Raw genomic sequence first — 20,015 nt, 5'->3', positions numbered from 1 at the left:
TTTAAACGTGTAACATGTTCATGTTGGGGCAGGTGTGTATTTATTATTATTAAATTTTCAAAATATATTTTTAAATAAAAATTTATTTCAGATGGTTTTCTTGTTATACTTAGCATCAAAAGCTTTTGGTGATAAAAGTGGAAATTTTAGTGTCTCAATCAATACTTTTAATAGAACTAAAAGAGAACCACCAACGGGATTTGCTCCACCAAGTTTAAATGCACCCACAACCCAACCGTTCTTTCCACCACAAAAACCTAATTATTCAGCGCCCACCCCAAATTATGGAGCACCCACTCAAAATTATGGAGCACCCACCCCGAATTATGGAGCACCAACTCCCAATTATGGAGCACCTAATCCAACTTACGGAGTGCCAAACACAAATTATGGTGTCCCAAATACAAATTATGGTACCCCAAGTCCAATGTATGGACCAGCTAAGCCCCAATATGGTCCTCCTCAATATTACGGACCAACAAAAACTCAATATGGACCACCAAAACCACAGTACGGAGTTCCATCGGTTTATGGACCTCCAAAACCGCAATACGGAGTTCCTCAAAATCAATATGGACCTCCCCAAAATCAATATGGACCTCCCCAAAATCAATACGGACCTCCACAAAATCAATATGGGCCTCCTCAAAATCAATATGGGCCACCTCAAAATCAATATGGACCTCCACAAAATCAATATGGACCTCCTCAAAATCAATATGGGCCTCCACAAAATCAATATGGTCCTCCACAAAATCAATATGGTCCTCCGCCAACTCGATATGGAGTTCCTCAAAATCAGTATGGAATTCCAAAGGCTTTTCCTCAATTTCCGACAAGACCGTTTTATGGTGGTTCAAGACCGATTTATAAACAACCAACTTTGTACGGATTCAATCGGCCTTATTACGATCAAGTTCCGGTGTTATCTAGTTATAGGTCATATTATTACGAGCCTCCATCATCTGGTTATGGGACATCAACGTACGGATACCGCTCAATTTATCCAAGAACGGTTCCACCACGGCCGTTATTTCCTTTACAAAAACCGACATTGTATAGCCAAAGATATTCTGAATTGGCTGCTAGCTTTAATTCTCCGCAAACTGGTTTTATACCACCGTCACAATCATCTGAAGAGTATCGCGATGTCTCGTTTGAAGATACAAGACCACCAATACGATTTGGCGATGCGCAACCAGCGCAACCCGCAGCGTTTACCGGACCACCAAATGTGGGACCTTTTTCTGGTGAGAAACAATATGATGGATACTCGAATTACGATCAAGATGAAGATAGCAATGGAAATCTATATGGACCAACTAGTTATAATAATCCGGGAGCTGTTACATCTTACGGAACGCCCGTTAATTATCCGATAAGATATCAAAACGATGCAGATGTGCAAAGTGCTTTTTCTAGTATTAACGTTAAATTTGCTGCAAATCCGAATGTGACGGTACCAATAAATATAAAAGATAAGAAATCTGGTAAGATCTAAATAATATTATTCAGTAAGGTTCAAAATATATTTTTTTTTATGTAAATAGAGTCATCTTAAGAATTTATTTTCTTATTATAGCATTTATAAACGTTAATGTACACAAATAGTCATTAAATCACCTTTTATTTAAAAAAAAACTTTTTTTTTTGTATTTAACGTCGTCGATTTTTCTTTTTTTGTTGATTCTTTTTAGGTTGATTCCTCGTAGCAGGAGAGGGTTCCACGCTAGATGATGTATCAACCTCCACATCACCCGCTGATTTACTCGAAAAATCACTAAAATTGATTTAAAATTAATTACTAATATCTTACTATTATTATTAATTAATATCTTACAATAATTCCGCTTGCCCAGAAGCTGTTCCTTGAGAACCTTTAATAACATCTTTTACTCTACGATCACGTTTCTTTCTATAACCCGTCCTTTCATACTTTGGAAGCCACCTTTCGGGATTTGGAGGTACTTTTGGATCGTAATTTTTAGGTAGTTTACCTTTTTTCTTGTGACTTTTACGTTTTTTCTTTGATACTCCATTTTGACTATCCAATAAAGGTGTGCTATAAATAAATTAATTAATTAATGTCTTAATTGAATTAATTTTGTTACCTGGGTGTAGAACCAGGAGAATTCTCCCCAGATTTGGAAACAGCACTTTTCTTTGTTGATAACCAAGCGGAACTCTCAACAGAGTCGGTGTCTAAACCTTCAACAATTTCTTCTAATTTATAAAGTTTTGAACCTAATTTGATGGCTTTTAAGGGGTCAAATTCGCCGTATGCGATGACTAATTGCGCGATGGTTTTTTTATCGTTTGGGTTGGAACGTAATAATTCTTCTAAGCTTCCAGCGGCAACCGCTGCTTGTCCATTTCTTATATGGAACTCGGCTGCTTGTCTCCACAAATTTGTGAGATCGCTTTCTTGTTTTTTATTCATTTTGTACCATTCAACTGTGTCTTTATAAATGTTTTGGGCGACTTCTTCTTTGCCTTCCGCCAAATACAAAGTGATTAAAGCGCCAACAACACCGGGTTTGTACCGATTTGTTCCAATATCTTTAAGGAAAATTTCACACGCTTTTTGGCGATTACCTTCCATTAGCCACAACTGAGCGCGGCATAATGCTAAAAATAACGCATCATCATCGTTCGTTGTTTGGCATTTTTCTAATATAGCCATCGCTTTCTCTAATTGATTGTTTTTCACTGCAATGATAGTTTTTATGATTGCTGTTTTAACTTTTAATTCAGGCCAAGTCGCCTCGATGTTTTCACAAGCTTTTCGACATTGATCTAATTGGTTAGTGTAATATAACAACAAAGCGTTATTAAAAGCGATATTTTTTCGTTGAGAGGACAACAACTTAAATACTAATTGATCGTTTGTTGCAACTTTCATCTTTTTTTTTGAATCGAAAACGTTTTGATCGCGATTTATAACAACTGCATTATTACAAGCGACCGCCGCCAAAGCGGGATCTTCTAATTTTAATTTCAAACTATGCACGTATAACCCCTGAGCTTCTTTTATCCTACCCACTTTTTGATATACAAAGGCTAATTGAATTCTAAAAATAAACAAATAAAGGATGGGTGAGTTTTGAAGTTACTTAATAATTACTTGACATGAGCCAATTCAATTTGAATTTCATCTTCTGTGGCGCCATCTTCCTCTAATGCTTCCCTACATAATTTTTCGCAATGTTTAAGCTTTTTTTCAGCCTCTAAATAATAACCTTGTTGTAATAACCGACACGCTTTGTTGTAACATAATTCATATGTTTCTTCAACTGAGGTATCAGAAGTATTCTAATAAAATTAAAAAATTATTTAATGAGAATTTAAAGAAACATTAACATACAAAATTTCCTCCCATATAAGCCAAAGCTGCATTCATATTAGTTTCTCTTTCATTAACATAATCATCATCAGTCGACTTAATAATATTTTCATATTCTGCGACAGCATTATCGAACATCTCGATACGGTAATAAATTTGGGCACGGAGTTCTGATAAGCAAAAATCGACCTCTTCAACCTCTTCAATAACTTTAAGAGCTTCTGTGCATTTATTACTGCGGTACAAGCAATAAGCTTTTTCAAATTGTAAGTTCCTAAAATAGTTATTTTAATAATAATTGTAATAATTGTGTTAGAGAATTCTTACTCTGAAAGATTGGGATGTTTCTTCATGCAATTAATAGCTTCATCAAACTTGGACGATTGGATAAGACAAACAACTTTGCAATGGAAAGCGGTTGCTTCATTGGGGGATGCATGAAGGACTAGAATTTGAAATAACATTGTTATGAAATTAAATCTTATAAATGAAATTAATAACATTAATGATTTAAGATAACCGCAAATATGTTTTTAAATTGCATGGTGTAGTTGTAAAGAGAAAGTTAAGTTTGCTTCCTTACTTTTGTTGGCTATTTTTAAAGCTCTATCATAATCCCCGTTTTGTTCTAATCTGTACAACTCGGTGTAACCCTGAGTTATACTTTTTTCTTTAGCACTTTTATCACCGCTCATTTTTGCACACCATACAATCTGTTCTGTATCAAGTGAAATGTCACCTATAGCGTGGATCCTTTGACACAATTTTGACAGTGGTTTTGACGATTTTAGCGCCATCTATTCAAAACAACCTGTATTAAAGGTACATAAACTTACCTTTAATTCAAATTTATATGAATTTTAATATATAAATTTTAATTAAAACGTATATATTAACGTTTTAGATAAATTTGTATGAGTTAATTTAATATTGGTTAATTGTGAGGTTATTTTAGTAGTGGGGAAGGTACAGCAACGTGTGTATTCTATGTAAGACAACTATTATCCAGCAGATGACACATTATTATTCAAATATTATTGATTGTTTAAAAGTGATAATTGGTTCTCTCCGGAACCGCTTTCGCATTACTTTGGAAATACAAAAAAATTTTCAATTATAATTATTAAAACACCCGGTCCAGGGTTGCCAATTCCCAACCCATGTTTTTCTCTTCTCCTTCTTGATGTCATTTTACTTTGGGCTTTTCTTTGGACTCTCCTACCAGGCCCTTGCTCCCGTCTCCTGTCTCCTGGGTATTCCTCTCTTCATCATTTCACATAAAAGGAAAAACAATCATTATTTTACCTACAGTGCAAACTTTTTTTTATTGAGGTCCGTGAAAATCTGCTAACAGACACCTGGCCTGAAACTTTGGACGCCCACATAGTGTGGGGTTGGGGAAAACTAAAAATCCACTATAAATTCCTTTCCTCGTCTTATCCAGAAACACCTCACGGGTTTTCTTCGAAATATATCAGTACCCTCCGATTCTCTGCTTACATAGCCATGGCATCAACGGTTCTCCTCCTCTCTCATCTAATTTTTCCTCTAATCTGCTCTTAATCATAGGTTCGTAAAGTTTACCGTAACATTTATGGAGGTACGAAATTTGCTCAAAGTAAGCTTTCATCTTTTAACAACCACGTTTGTCCTAAAGTTGTCAGAGGCGATGTTGCCTTTCTCACGAAGTTCCTTAACTGTAGAGACCTATCGAAGTCGAAACAAGCGAAACAAAAATATAATTTATTATATTTGTCGAACGATATTTTCTGATCCCTCTCTTTCTGAGACACAATGTCCTTTGCTTGCCAAATCTTTCCAAAGTGGAAAGTTTGCACAAATTTGACGAATGCGAAACAGTTTGCGTCGAAGACAAAATGGGATTCATTCAAAGTATTTCTGTGAATGTACAGTTCTACGCAGGGTGTAGTGTTCTCATCAGCACAACGAAGAAGTCGTGGAACGAGGGTTTTGCATCGTTCGACAAACAGTAGTAGAGACAGTTGTAGGTTGTTAAAAGATGAAAGTTTACCATAACAGTTCAAAAGACACATATTTGTTTGCTCCAGATTGTTTCTGTATTAGGATCATTCTTCCAGTTTTTCATACATCTCGGAATGTGTTATCTCTTAGGAGGTCATTATATACCGTAGTTAACTTTTCTTTTCCTGCACCGAGTGTGTCTTTCACAATTTCAGGCGTTACGTTGTCCGGTCGAGGAGCTCATGTAACCTCATGTATTTTCTTCTAATTCGTCGCAGAGTCTTCACCATGCGTCTTTTTCCGCTTCTTTAAGTTCCCTCTTTGCTTCTTGATACTGTTTTTTAGCGGGTCTCTTCTCTAATTAATTTTCAAATGTTACATACAATCTGATCAATCTTCGTCTAAGCTTGTTTGCTTTTTCTTTGGCAGTCTTCGATAATTGCCGTCTCCTCCATTTTTCTTCTTCAATCGTCCTCCATCTTGTCTACCTTCCTGGTTTCTATACTATATATTATACAGGGTGAGGCACGGGAATCAAGTGGTTTTGGAAGGGCTGTTTTTCTGTCGTTATAGAAGAGCACCGCCAGAGCAACAATGGCTATTCTTCGACCCCTGTTTCATAATCATCTCGTTTCGAGATTTGGTGACGTGTTATGGTCCCCTCTCATTTTTTTCTATGGAGATACCTGAAAGAACATGTTTACAAGGACAAGCCCTAGACATTGGTTGAGTTGAAAGAGGCGATCCGTTAGCAAATAACCCAAATCAATAGAGACTTGCTGGAAAGATTGGAGACCAATTTTCTTCAACTTTTTCAACAATGGAAATGGTCATCATATGCCAGATTTAATTTTCCGAAAGTGAATAATAATGAAATGTTATGTACTTATAAAGATTTTGCCTCACCCTGCATTAAGGTGCAAGGTTTTCTGCAACCCAACATTTTTCATCACTCGCCAATATGGGATACAAAGATTATTCATTACTTTTTGCATTGCTATTATTTCAATACATACTGAGCGTTGTTGTCCGTCCTCTCTTCTTATATCACTGGTTGCTATTCTCATGGTTTCTTGCACTCTCGATTCTTCCGACTCTCTTCCTTCTTCCTTCGCCAAGAGGCTACCTGGTTGGGTTGAGTTGGGTTGGGTTAAAAAAGCTGCAACCCAACCTAATCCAACTCAATCCAAAATAACCCAACTCAACTCAACTCTTATTCTTGTATTCCCTTGGGTTTTAAAAGAACCCAACCCAACCTAACAGGATCTCCCAAGATTAATAACCCAGTTAGGTTCATCTAAACGCAACCCAACCTAACCAAATCACATCCGGAGTTCATAACTTGCTCGAAAAAAGAATACATTCACATTGTTTAGCAATTAAATGTGGTGTGCTTCAGGGTACAGTCTCGAATAACATTTAAAATGATTCTGAGTATGATGTGGAAAGCTACTCGCAGTCTTTTATATATCTTTATAACACATTTAAATCATAGTGATTCATCTAGTAGCCAATAGTTGTACTACAAATTTCACATAGAATATGCGAGTTGCTTCAAAGAATATCGAATATCCCGATTTCATGTTTAAGTCAATGTGTACGGATGAATATTATTGAATATGAAGAAAATAATGTTGTATGAATAAGGATTGATAAGAATTTACAAATAAAATGGAGGTGCCATCTATTGAGTTTAATCTGTAATGTTAGTTCATAAAGATGACGTCATGGTTTTGTTACCGCCTCAAATAGTTGCTATCCTTGTCGGGAATAATGGGAAATATGAGTAATTAGTTGAGTTGAAAACCGTTGGGCGTTTTGAGAACTAAAAATCTCAACAATGATAAGATCCGGAACGGTAGAGGATCGCGATCGAAGATAAATGGTCCGTTAAAGTGTTACGTTTAAGATAAAAATTTAGTTTTCGTAGAGTTAGTTCGGCAAAGATGAATCGAAATACTTCCGTTTATAACAGATAGTTAGCGCTAGATACAACCGCCATTGTTGTATAGTTGATAGGTAAAGAACGGGTAGGTTTTAAAGTGAAAAAAAGTTGTGTGCGTTGGGTTTTTGTTAAGTTTTGGTGAATAAAGTTTTATACAAATCGATCTTGGTAAGCGTTTTGAAAATGGAGTACGTCGAAAGTAGGTAATGGGCCCCCCAGGATCAATGTGGACCCACAGGATTGATGTTCATCATGTAATTCGTGTGAAATGGACGTGACCATGTAAAGACAACAGAGATTAGTGAGGGAGATGTTCATTTCAATCGAACCGGAATGGGAACCGTGTACCGGATGCGTCCAACCCTATGAAGTAATGCTTAAGTGGTGTCTCCTAGGCAAAGAACTTGCACTCAAGCCTTTCTGCTATGGGGGATTATGCGCTCTACAAGGTTCTCCACACTTACGCCCCGGCCAATGAAGAGAACGTCCTCCATGTACTAAGAGATGATGTCTTGGAAATTCCAATACAATCACCAATTACCAAAACTAAAAATCCCAATAGATCTAAATTATATGCTTATAATAGACGTACGGGCCAACAAGGATACGTTCCAGGTATTATAACAAATTATTATTAAAAAAAAACCTTAATTTATTAATGTTTTTCTTTTCCATTAAACCCACTTACAAGGAGAGACCATGATTTTTTGACCCATTTTTTTTTCTTGGTGAATGGCGAGAATAAAATGGGCAAGAAAAAAATTGTTTTGAATTTTTAAGTGCACCCATTAAGAGAGATTTGAAGAGATACTCCCCATAACAAAGTAATCTCATAAATTACTTTACATAAAGATGACCAATCAATCGGATCAAGAACATTTTTTTTGAAAATTATAAAAATAAAATGCTATATTTATTTTTTATTTTATGTTTTATTCATTATCAAGGTTCTTTAAGGTTACATAAGAAGTCGGGTGAGGTGTGTTGCATCTTAATGTTATTTATTTATGCCTTATTTTTGATAGGACCTTTGTCTCATTGTCATTGAAACGCTATTCGCTTAATTAATTAATAATTAGAGAACGAATTTATAATTTAAAATTAAGATGGAAGCATTATTTGTCAATACCATACTTTGATGAACCTTAGTATTGCTCCAAAGTCTTAATTTAAAAAAATTTCGGCATTGCAAAGTCGACAAGATTGATCCTCAGCTTGTCCAATATTGAAGAGCGACTTTAGGCCCGATTTGATGAGGCATAAAACCTGTGTCCTGGAAGTTCTTTGAAGCTTTCCATGTATTAATTACTTGTTTTAAGTGGCTTTCCTTACTCAGTACTTAACCTGGTTTCTGATAGAGAAGTATTTTTTGGAAGCACTAAAAAATTCAAAACTTTTTTCCATAACACCAAGATTAAGAATGAAATTTCTTAAATGACATTAATATTTTTTCATACAATTTTTAAATAAAAAAAAAATCAAGGGGTTGATCTAATTTTGTTTCTTGTTTTAGTGGCTATAGTTAAACTGTTGGGTTCAGAGGTAAACAACACCATTCACCATCCTTCTGCTATAGGAGTGGAAGCTGGTACTGAAGTACAAAAATTGATGCAGGGTATGTTATTAACCTAGTTTCATGTTTCGTTTTTTTCCTTCATAAAAGTTAAATGAGTCTTGGTTTTATAGAAGACACACAACGTGTTGACGTGCATCGTCTCAAAGAATTTTACACTGCCACACCTATTTTATGTGCTCACTGTAAGTATTTATAAAAAATCCTTTTTTATTTTACTTCTTTACTTTATAATTAAATTCAATATTATAGGTAATGATTATATATGGGGTATAGGAGTAGTTGGAGAAGAGTGTTTAGGTAAGTTTAGGTACCTTTTTTCAATCTAGTGATTTCTTTGGTGCACAATACGAGTGAAACTTCTGGCACAGTAACACAATCTTCTTCTCGTTTACGCTGTCCTTGAATCGACAATGCACGTTATTTCCTGGTTGATATTTCGAGCGTTATAAAAATCGCTTTAAATATATTTTATTATGATTTAAAAGCAAGATGCAACACGCAGCCTTGAGTCCAAAAATACCACCAGAGTACGTTGATTAGGATGTTTGGTAGATTGTTTTGTGGACAGGTTGACCAGAGTGGTTTCAAATTTCACTATTCTGATAAGATTACGTAATTCTCACCCGGTGTGTGTGCGATTGTGGCGGAAAGCCACAATTCAACAGTATCTATTTTGACTTGCTTAATCAAAGCTATATAACAAATTCTTTTTTAACATGTAAACAGTTTAATGTTTATTAATGTACCATACACCACAACAGATAAATATTTGCGTTATAATCTGAATATAATTTAGTCTTTTTAAATAAAACTAATGGCCGGAATTAATAAAAGTCGTAAAATGGCTTATCGTGTAAGTTATGGACTTTATCACTTGGCAATTTTTTTAATCATCCATACGGAATTTAAATATATTCCTAGGTGCATGCTTGAAATATTCGAATGATCAACGAACAATTTTACGTTAACTACTGTATTGCAGAATGTTTATAGTATGAAATTATGTAAATAAAGTGTGTACAAAGTCATAAATTGCTCGAAAGTGAAAGGATATTTTTCGTTTATTTGAAACTGACTTTTTGTTATATTAGGATTGTTTTTATATTAATCCGGTGATTAGTTAAGTTAATTTTGAATATTGATTTGAAATAGCCGCAATATAAGAAATTAATGAGAGATTGCAAAAAGGCTTATCTAGTTAGCTTGTGGACTTTGTTACTAAAGTTTAAATTAATCATAAATATAGTTCTTTTTTGTTTTTTACGTTTATATCAACATACAAAAGATGACGGCATACGAAGTATTTTTAAAAAGTGCACGTTAATAAAACGCATTTATTGGTTATTCCCTGATATCGTACTGTTATTTAAGGCAAATAGCGCATTGTGCCGTTGAAAATGGTATCGTTAATATGACCGTACACAATAAGCAAAATTGTTTTAATAAAAGAATGAAATAGCCAGGTTGAAATAACTTTGCATTGTTATGAAACGAACGAGTTTGTTAACTCGCTTTAACAGGTACTCTGCGGCATGAACAATTAATATTTAATACCACAACCGCAATAAATCACCGGTTTACGACGCGACCGACAGCTCACGAGAATAATTGAAATCCAAGCCGGGCTTCGATTTACAAGAACGGCCAAGCTCCGGCGATTTTTAATCGGGACCGAGATGTGGCAACCGCGCCGCCCAGTTCAAAATCAGCACCGACCAACGCATATCTTTTGGATAACTCGTCGCGTCAATCCGCGGCAACCGCGTTTACACGACAATTATATATAGCGGTTACGCGAAGAAGAAGAGGCCGAAGAAAAAACGAATAAAAGTGGTTATGAGATGGTAAAGAGTTTTGAAGATATATAGATAATCGCAATTGGTAACGCAGGAACGAAACGAAACGGCGTAAACGCGCGAGAGTAAAATCGCTACGTTGCACATTCGGAGGCGATTGCGAAAGTTAATTGACGCAGCGTAGTCGAGTTTTGAAGGAACGGTTTGCGATACGCACGAGGCGCGAGGCCGCAGTTCGCGCTGTTGCTGCTGTGAAGTAAGCGGGGGAGGGTCAAGGGGCGACATAGAGAATTGGTGCGCAGTCTCGGTGGCGGTCGCGTTCCTTCGACACCAGGTCGACTGACCGAACGGCGCCGACGTGGGCCAGTCGATGTCGGACGCGGTCGGGGTCGGTGGTTATTCCGCCATATAGAAATAGAAATGCGAGAGCGGCGACCGGCGTAGGGAAGCGAAAACGCGAGAGGACAAGAAATAATAAACGACGACGTCGGAAAGGACAAGAGAAGTAAAACGAAGAATAGAGTGAGAGAGATATAGACTAGGAACCGACGAAGATGATGGTAGGATGAGTACGGAGGAGAGACTGACGACGGGTGTCGAGGATTCCGACGAGGCGAGGGTCGGGATGTACTGCCAATTTCGTCTGCCGGACGGCAAAATGTCCGCAGCCAACGTCGGCGTCGTCAACATAGACTCGGAAAACTACATGTTGAGGGGTATAAGCCCGGTGCCGGAGCAAAGGCCGCGATCGTTTAACGCGGACGCCGCCGCAGCAGCAGCCGCCGCGACGTTCTTCCTCCGGGAGACGGTATCCGGCGTCGCCGTCGCTCCCGAGGAGGCCGAAGTGCCCCCCAGCTACTGTGCCAGGATCCTGTCGTTTCACTCGTTGCTCTGCACCTGTTGTGTTTCCTGTTGTTGCATGTGCGGTTCTCTGTGTTCCCCAGATTGCCACAATTGCTTCCATAAGGTCTGCTCGAGGTTCTCCTCCGAGCGTTCTTGCCAAAACGTCTCCGACCCCCTCCCCCGGCAGACGCTGGACTCTGAGAAGGTGAGTGAAACGAACGCCTCTGCCTTATAATAATATATGTATGCCTTTCTGCCAGACCCTCAACCTCTCGATTTCAACCTCTTCTAATCTCCTCTTACGTAATTGACTAACGCCGGTTTGTTGCCGAAAATCTGGTCGCGCTCCTATCGGCCGAGCGCGTCCACAACAGTAACGGCCTTGAGTTAAATTTACACTCGAATTATGGAGAGCGAGCTACGGCCTCCGCAGCAGCAGCACCGATTGCACCGGCTACCGTAACGGCAACGTTGCTCCTATTCATGCTGTCGTCCGAATTTCTTTACTGTTGTATACACCTGCTGTAGCCAAAGAGATTCCGAACTGCTCGAAAGCAACTCAAATTCCTAATGAGATTTACGTCGACGTCTCGCCGGTTCTAAGGTGAACCGCATATGCTAATACGTCCTTAACTCGTTCGCATTGAATAAGGTTTTACTTTTCGCTCCGAGCGCGCGACGACTACGACGACGACGACGACAACGACAACGACGTCCTTGTGAGCTCGACCGCCACTTCTCTATTCCTTCCTTCCTTCTATTCCAGACCTTTCCGCGGTCTCTTTCTTCATCTCGCCCTTTCGCACTCTTTTCTAACGTTCAAAACCACTAACCACAACAAGTTTTCGATTCATTCCGCCTTTCAGATTCCTTTCTTTACGATTTCGATTGTTTCTCTAATTTCGAATTCCGAAACTCGATAAAAAATATCGATCTGTTAATGTGCTTTGCATAACGTGAAATTTATCTTATTGAGATGTTCAGAATTCTTTAGATGACACACTAGTTTAATGAATCCGATTTTTTTCTTCAAAAACTGTTCGGTTCTCAGGGCCATCTTCTATTTTTTTTTATACTATACCGGATCGGTACAGAACATTGATTTTACATAAATAAGCAATAAACATTAATAATATATGGTTAAAAGTTCTTGTACTATTTTTTTTTGAAGTTTTAATTAATATTTGGAATAAGATTATATTACGTAAGAAATTGAAACTATATTTCCATAAAAATGTTGAAAACCGAATTGATCGGAAAGTGATGCGCGATAATCGGTGGCGTTTGGACGTTGGCAATTTCGTTTAAAACGTTTTGCGATGTTCCTCTATCCGCGGAAAGGTGAAAATTTTTCCAAACCCGAGTGAATTTCTCCACATCTTGGCAACAGCAATGCCGTATAATACGCGTCCCTATTCTCTACTTCGATTATATATTACCAAGTGTGCCGCGATAGGTGTACGGTTAACCAATGGGGAACGAGGCTACGTTACTATGTTGTACCTCGCTCGTGCGCACGGGGTACGCCGTGCCAGAGTCGACCAGACCTCGGCTGAGAGAACACTAAACGAAACCGGTAGAGAGAAAGCAAGCCGCTAGTGCAAAAGAATGACGATTGTAACGATGAAATAAAAAGAAACCGGTAGCGCAGGCGGCGAGGAGACCCCCCGATAGTTTTTTTTTATTTTGTCGCCGCGAACTCCTAACCTTTACCTTCTTCCTCCCTCGTTCTCGGGGACCGTTTCTCGGCCCGGCCTTGTCAACCTCTTTATTGTTGCTCTCGTTTCAGCCGATTTCCGAATGGACCTCACTGCACGTAGCAGAATGGATGGCCGCGTTAAATTTTTACTCCTACACTGACGTCTTTCGGTGTAAGGATATTAAGGGGATCGATTTAATTCACCTCGATGAAGACAAACTGATGGTGAGTACACGACGCCCCTTAGCACCCCCGGGTATCAATCGTTCTCCGGTGTCGAACGAACCCCATCTATCTTATCGTCTACGATTTTTTTTTAAATCCTTTTACATCCGATTCCATTTTTCCATTTGCGCACCGATACTAAAGTATGCGATAGGCGTTTTTAAATAGCATTGTTAGCGGCTATAATCTCTATCTAAAAATGTTGGTTTCGCTCGTTAATAACTTCTTAAATAGCCGTGTAATTTTGCACAACGGCCAAGCATTTTTGTTATTTCATTCGATAAACGATACATTTCCTTTTGTCAGATTCTATTCCTTTGTTATTTTGTTTTGAATTTTATCAATGATTTTCTAGGATAACATAAATCCGTAAATATTGTTTAGTATTTATTATAAATGTTTTAATATTAATTTTTAAATCATGTGTGTTATATATCAATTATGTATTTTATCGGTTGTCGATATAAATCGTGATCCACTTTGTGATGTTGCAGATTATTTTTAATGATGTAAATTTAACCTTAAATTTTCCAATTTATTTCATTAAGATTGCATCAATTATTCGTAAAATTAAATTGGACATCAATTATTTTTTATTGTAAGAGATCACCGGTTTTGAGTAACGTTCATATCTGTTCGTCTGTATCTAAAAAGATACAGAAAGTATTATTAAACGAACAATAAGATTCGCTCTTGTTTTTAAATTAATTAAAAGTACAATTACAGAATATGGGTATCAAAGACGAGTTTCATCAAAAAGCGATTCTGTCCTGCATAGAAGAATTAAAAACGAAACAAACGTCCAATACGCCGACGTCGCCGGAGATCAAAGGGGAAGACGAGCTGGTCTCGCAACACCTGGGGCTTGCTCAGCATAGTTTTAGCACATTGGAAAAGTGTACGAAATGCCAGAAGTATCTGCGAGGGCTCCTGCATCAGGGGTTCTTTTGTCAAGACTGCGGTTTGATAGCTCATCGCACGTGTGCGGCAAATGGATTACCTGGATGTGTATCCATTGGAGAAAAAGTACCCATCGTATCATCAGTGTTTGGCAGAAGCCTTTGTTCTATGTTTAACGTTTCCGAAGCTCCAGCTCCGGCCATTGTGATGATCTGCACGCAAGAATTGGAAGCTAAAGCGAAAGAAAACGGAAGTCTGGAGCTTTACAATCTTTACGCGTCGACGGCACCCCCGGAGTTCAATGATGTTTGCAAAAACCTTGGCGATTACAACGCGGAACACTCCATGCAGGATTACTCCGCTATGTGCGTCGCTAGTATACTCAAAAAGTTTCTTAGAGAACTTCCCGACCCTATTATACCAGTTCAATGGTACGACTTATTCTTGGATGCAGCAGCAAGTAAGTCGCTTCGCATTTTTATCTTAATCTTTTATAATTTTCAGTCTTATTGCATTATTAGATAGTAAGATTATTATATCAGAGATGTAATCAATTTATTTTAAAAATGTATATCTTATCTTTTTTTCCTTTTTTTTTGGGTTGGGCGTTTTGTATGCAATATGTAGAAAAGGTGTGTGCATGTAATTTATACCGCGAAATTAAATTAAACTGATAAAAAAACCAATTCATTGTTTTAAAAATCATTAATATAGTTATTATCCGCTTGCATTTAGCTGGCGACGTAGAACGTTACCCCCACCATTTCCCCACTTTAGCTTTGGTTCATCAGCTGATTTAAGCAAATGAATTATTCAGTTTATTTGTGCACTCAAAACTTTATTAAAATATAAATTATTTATAGGAATAAAAAATGATGATCAATGTGAGTCAATGTTAAACCAACTAATACAACAAATACCGGAACATCATAGGAGTACCCTTAAATTTGTCATGGCGCATCTATGTAGAATGTGTCGGATGGAATACGCTCGCGGCAACCGAAACCCCCCAACAGTGCTCGTCCAAGTAATGTGCCATATATTATTACGGCCACCTTGGGAGCATATCATGTAAGCACAAAACGTAGTCCTTTACGTAATCCTTAATAACTTACATTTTTGCTGTTTTTTTAGCCAGGTGGTATACAATACTCACCATCATAATAGAATAGTGGAATTACTTTTAATGAGATGCGATTGGGGGGAAAAATTACCAGAATTTGCGTCAGCACCGGCGATACCACCCAGAAAATCATCCCACATAGGTCCCCCTACAGCCATTAACAAAGATAAACCACCTCCTAATCCAAATTCGACAAGTTTGCAAGACGCGGAATGGTATTGGGGTGATATTACTCGAGAAGAAGTGAACGAAAAGCTTAGTGATAAGGTGGATGGAACGTTTCTTGTAAGAGACGCGTCAAGTAAATGCGGAGAATATACTTTAACATTACGTAAAGGTGGTGCCAATAAATTGATTAAGATCTGCCACTCCAACGGAAAATATGGTTTTTCCGAACCATATCAATATCTATCGGTCGTGGATTTAATTAACCATTTTAAAACTGTCTCACTCTCGCAATATAATTCATCGTTAGATATCAAATTATTGTACCCCGTTTCGAAATACAATCAAGAGGAAGAGATGAACAACAATGAGGATATTGAAAGACTTATAGAACATTTCGTTGATATTAATCGTCGATTAAAAGAAAAGAATTGTCTAGTCGAGCGATACAAAACTGATTTTAATAAGAGTTTGCAGGAGGTGCACAGTAAACGGCAAGCACTCACCGCGCTCAAAGAACTCGTCACCGTTTTTAACGAACAAGTTGTCACTCACAAAATATTCAAAAAGGAAGCGCAACCGCACGAGGTTGCCAAGCTCAATGAGAACAACGACATTCTCAGCTGCCGTATGAAAATGATGGAGGAGAGTTGTGAACAATTAGACGAAAATCTCAGGCAACGCGAAGACTATAATAGATCTCTTGAACGAGAGATCGTTTATTTAAAGCCGAAAGTTCGTGAACTTGTTAAAGAAAGGGACAAATATCATAGGTAAGAAATCTTAAATTTTATTTATTTATAGTCGTTATAGTTTTAATATACTCCTACTATTATTATTTTTATTGTAGACTTTTGCTCAGACGTGGAATGAAACAAACTAGGATATCACAATTAATGCAAGATCCGGAGAGTAGTTCTGTGATAGATTCGGTGGATGACTGCGACGTGGAAACGTTGCCGCATAACGAGGAAAAGTCATGGTTCCTGGTGAACTGCGTGCGATGTGATGCGGAGCGGTTGTTGGCGGGAAAAGCGGATGGAACGTTTTTAGTGCGAAAGTCGAGCACTCACCAGTACGCTTTATCGATAGCGTGCAACGGCGTCGTGAATCACTGCATAATATTGGAAACATCGAAGGGTTACGGATTTTCGGAACCGTATATAATATACGATTCGCTCAAGTCGCTGGTGCTGCACTACGCGCAAAACTCCCTCGAGATCCATAACGATTCTCTCAACACGACGCTTAAATACCCGATAAACGCGTACGCTGTCAAGTGATATATATCTATTATAAGTTGCTGTGAAGTACTTTTATTCCCATCAAGTTTTCTCGTGTATGTGATTTTATTTTAATGAATAATTAATTATATATTTATAGGCGCGTGTACGTATATATAGACGTACAATTTTTGGGGTACGTTTGTGTATTCGTACGCGGGTGCGCGAGGAGGTTTAACGCAAATTATACGTGTATAGAGGGGACTTTCCGATAAACACCATGTTTAAAATGACTGTGATAAGTGTACTAAAGAAGAGGATTTTTTTACATATTACAAAAAATAATTATATAACTTCCCCCCATCGGGAGAGCAATGTAATCGCGAATATTACGTAATAGTGAGACTATGTGCGGATACGAGTCATTACCAAGTTACAACGCTTTGCGCCACGCACGTAACCTGTTTCGAAGCCATGTTCGTTTTATCCGAGAGCTCTACAGTTTACGTTTCTTCTAGTTACGTGTACTTAAACCGTTATTTGACGCGCGCGGTAACTTGGTCTTCTGTTTTATTTTTATTTTTTTCTATTTTTTAATTAACAATTCTCGCACATGTTGTATTCTCGTTACTTAACGACCCCGTCAACTTAACGTTTACTTTATATAGTCGGTACCCATCGAGTCCGCTCCGTTTTATTTTTTTACATTTCACTCTCGAAAAAATAAATTCATTCTATTCGAGGCGAACACGACGACTAGCAACTATCAGTTTATTAAGAGTAACAAAAATACAAAAGTTAACGTTTTCTCTTTATCTTTTGCACGTTTATATTTTTCATGTGAACTGAATGCAATAAACATTGAAAACAATTTAAGTTTTAATTTTCTTACACCAACTTAAAAAAAACATCTAACTATACTAATGCGTATGCTGCGAAATTTGCGATTCCACAACGATTCTTGTTGCGTTTTAGCCTCATATAACCATTTTCGCCCCATCTGTTTCCCCACCAATTCTTCAAAATCCACGCATCTTTGGTGTATCCCACCAATAACATCGCATGGTTTACCGTGTTTGATTCACAACTTTGATCATCGTAGATTCCTTTACTACAAAAACATTTTCTTAGGGATTTTCTTAAATATTCTTTTATACTTACTGATACAATTGGAATGTTCGTGGTCTTGCATTAATTGATACAGCAATTGGTCCAATTTTTACAAGGGCTTTTTGTAAAGCTTTTTCATTCCTTGATGGTAATATAGACCAAGAAGTGACGTTAACCAGAGTCTTTCTCGAATCGTATTTGCATTTATTTTCTTTGGCAACGTACGGATAGTCGTCGAAAGCCATTAACCCACCAACCTTGTCCAAGTATTTCAAGGTGTTTCTCAACGACCCTCCGCTACAGCCAAAATTCCCCGAATTCTTGCTGCAATCCACGATCTGTTGCTCGCTGAGGGGAACCAGTTTGTTGGTGTTTTTAAAAATTTGCGCTTGAAGCACGCAAGCTATACTGAAAGCATAACAAGATCCACAATCTTTTTGATTAAAAACGGGCGTGGTGAATCCTTCTTTTCTCCAATCAATTTCATCCGGTAAATGATTGATTTTTTCAAAAATATCGCCCACCATCTCCACGTCTATTTTCCTGTGAGAACTTTGGGTTAACTTAATCATTTTTTGTAAGTATACACGAGGAGACTATAATAAAATACAATCAATAAGAAAAAAGTAAGTACAATTCAATATTATACCAAATCGGCGAGATAATTTTCTTGTATCAAATAACTATGCTCCCCCATCTCAGCTTGTTGATTATGGCTTTTTATTAAATTTAAATTATTTTCCCAAGCTTTTCTTCTATTGACATCGTGATTTCCCGAATAAGATTTATTAAATTTATTCTTTAATAATCAGAAAAAAAAATGGTATTTTATTGAAAATTAAAAGTTTGGGGGGCTTTACCTTAAAATCATTCCATAAATTATCTAAATGTTGATCGGGAAGGCTTGAGGAGAATATTAATGAAATCAAGCATAAAAATACGATGTTACCTTGTTGCATTTTGCTAACTACTGATAAAAGAATTGGAATTTTTGTTGAATTGCAATATTGTGTTTAATTTTTCATTACTAAAAAATGCGAATTAATTCAAATTATGATTACAAAAATGTTGTATGTCAGTGGTTAGCAAAATTTTTTAAGTCAAGGAGAATTTTTGCAATTAATATTTTTTAATTTATTATTTATTTTAGTAACATTAAATTAAACACTGCAAATTTCATCCATTTTCCTTTCTACGATTTTTGTGTTAATGTTGATATAAAATTAATTGTAAAGGCTCGCCCGTAAGCGATCTTGGCTTATTTAAGCGAAATCATTCATCTTCAGTGCTAGGTTCGGGTTGGGTTGGGTTGAGTTGGGTTAGGTTGGGTTGGGTTGGGTCTTCCAAAACATTCCAGATCTACAATATTACATGGCATCCTTAATAAGAGGAGACGGCGCCCCGGAAAGCCGCAAAGTTTGTTTCTAAAATATTGTATTGTACCAGACATAGTACTTTCCGCCGTCATTTCATGAAAATTTTATTTAAAATTTTTCAATAGAATTGATGGTTTATGAAATATTAGATACACACAGGAGTTAAATCATTTTTTATTCAAACATTGATGCTTTAACCCATTTGCATCAAAGCGCGGAATATTCCGCGAACCGCGACTGTCTTCTATCACCAAGCGCGGAATATTCCGCACGCCGTAAAAGCCTCCATCACCAAGCGCGGAATATTCCGCGACTGTCTCATAAAACCAAGCGCACGATGCAAATGGGTTAAATGAATGTGTAAAGACCCGTCACCTCCACCAAATATCAAATTCTTTCAAAAATTAAAGAAATTAAAATCATGTGACATTTAAATCAAAGAAAGTTGTTTTTTTTCTTTTAATAATACATCTTCTCATCAATAGATGTCATCGTAGCGATGTTTAACTTGATTTTTTTTTAATTTAATCTATTTTGTACCAAAAATAATGATGATTTCGTGATAATTTTTAAAAGTACTTAAAGAAGTGATGAATATTTGTGAGGAAATGCTGAAATAAGCGTTTAAAATGGGATAGAATGAATGAAATTTGTGGCTCCCTCTATTGTAAGATGCTTGATGTAGGAAAAAAAAGTGAGGTCGTATGT

General features: G+C 37.2%; 4 protein-coding genes across 5 annotated transcripts; 2 read left to right on the top strand and 2 right to left on the bottom strand.

Annotated features, from left to right (window-relative positions):
• Positions 1-14: 14 nt before the first annotated feature.
• On the top strand, positions 15-1,641 carry LOC111425530 (DNA-directed RNA polymerase II subunit RPB1). The gene is made up of 2 exons (XM_071198578.1): positions 15-32; positions 92-1,641. Exons 1-2 carry the CDS (start codon positions 15-17, stop codon positions 1,499-1,501), a joined length of 1,428 nt encoding a protein of 475 aa, XP_071054679.1. The 3' UTR covers positions 1,502-1,641.
• Positions 1,553-4,101, bottom strand: LOC111425373 (signal recognition particle 72). The gene is made up of 7 exons (XM_023059351.2): positions 3,927-4,101; positions 3,671-3,788; positions 3,365-3,617; positions 3,125-3,312; positions 2,112-3,071; positions 1,841-2,062; positions 1,553-1,780 (listed from the first exon to the last, which is right to left on the bottom strand). Exons 1-7 carry the CDS (start codon positions 4,036-4,038, stop codon positions 1,657-1,659), a joined length of 1,977 nt encoding a protein of 658 aa, XP_022915119.2. The 5' UTR covers positions 4,039-4,101; the 3' UTR covers positions 1,553-1,656.
• A 3,014-nt stretch (positions 4,102-7,115) lies between these two features.
• Positions 7,116-17,692, top strand: LOC111425557 (phosphatidylinositol 3-kinase regulatory subunit alpha). Of its 2 annotated transcripts, XM_023059659.2 has the most exons (11): positions 7,801-7,886; positions 7,963-8,021; positions 8,785-8,886; positions 8,958-9,029; positions 9,097-9,144; positions 11,588-11,691; positions 13,276-13,410; positions 14,137-14,770; positions 15,174-15,381; positions 15,445-16,371; positions 16,449-17,692. In XM_023059659.2, exons 2-11 carry the CDS (start codon positions 8,018-8,020, stop codon positions 16,879-16,881), a joined length of 2,667 nt encoding a protein of 888 aa, XP_022915427.1. In that variant the 5' UTR covers positions 7,801-7,886; positions 7,963-8,017; the 3' UTR covers positions 16,882-17,692. The 2 variants fall into 2 exon arrangements, with proteins under 2 accessions (XP_022915426.1, XP_022915427.1); XM_023059658.2 differs by lacking the exon at positions 7,963-8,021 and having other exon boundaries at positions 7,116-7,886.
• Positions 17,626-20,013, bottom strand: LOC111425558 (Cathepsin L4). Its single transcript, XM_023059660.2, has 4 exons — positions 18,792-20,013; positions 18,581-18,730; positions 17,983-18,527; positions 17,626-17,932 (listed from the first exon to the last, which is right to left on the bottom strand). Exons 1-4 carry the CDS (start codon positions 18,888-18,890, stop codon positions 17,737-17,739), a joined length of 990 nt encoding a protein of 329 aa, XP_022915428.1. The 5' UTR covers positions 18,891-20,013; the 3' UTR covers positions 17,626-17,736.
• Between the last annotated feature and the right edge of the window lie 2 nt (positions 20,014-20,015).

This window comes from Onthophagus taurus, chromosome 8, assembly GCF_036711975.1.
Source record: "Onthophagus taurus isolate NC chromosome 8, IU_Otau_3.0, whole genome shotgun sequence".
NCBI lineage: Eukaryota > Metazoa > Arthropoda > Insecta > Coleoptera > Scarabaeidae > Onthophagus > Onthophagus taurus.
This window is presented reverse-complemented; position numbering and strand designations above follow the sequence as displayed.

Excerpts from the sequence above, each read along its gene's own strand:
- LOC111425558 (XM_023059660.2), bottom strand. The coding sequence starts at position 18,890 with ATGCAACAAGGTAACATCGTATTTTTATGCTTGATTTCATTAATATTC. Across the intron at positions 18,731-18,791 it reads ATTTATGGAATGATTTTAAG|AATAAATTTAATAAATCTTA; the intron begins GTAAAGCCCCCC and ends TGATTATTAAAG. Across the intron at positions 17,933-17,982 it reads CGAACATTCCAATTGTATCA|TAAAGGAATCTACGATGATC; the intron begins GTAAGTATAAAA and ends ATGTTTTTGTAG.
- LOC111425557 (XM_023059658.2), top strand. The coding sequence starts at position 7,697 with ATGGGGGATTATGCGCTCTACAAGGTTCTCCACACTTACGCCCCGGCC. Across the intron at positions 9,030-9,096 it reads ACCTATTTTATGTGCTCACT|GTAATGATTATATATGGGGT; the intron begins GTAAGTATTTAT and ends TCAATATTATAG. Across the intron at positions 13,411-14,136 it reads TCGATGAAGACAAACTGATG|AATATGGGTATCAAAGACGA; the intron begins GTGAGTACACGA and ends GTACAATTACAG.
- LOC111425373 (XM_023059351.2), bottom strand. The coding sequence starts at position 4,038 with ATGAGCGGTGATAAAAGTGCTAAAGAAAAAAGTATAACTCAGGGTTAC. Across the intron at positions 3,072-3,124 it reads ATTGAATTGGCTCATGTCAA|AATTCAATTAGCCTTTGTAT; the intron begins GTAATTATTAAG and ends GTTTATTTTTAG. Across the intron at positions 1,781-1,840 it reads TCTGGGCAAGCGGAATTATT|TGATTTTTCGAGTAAATCAG; the intron begins GTAAGATATTAA and ends AATCAATTTTAG.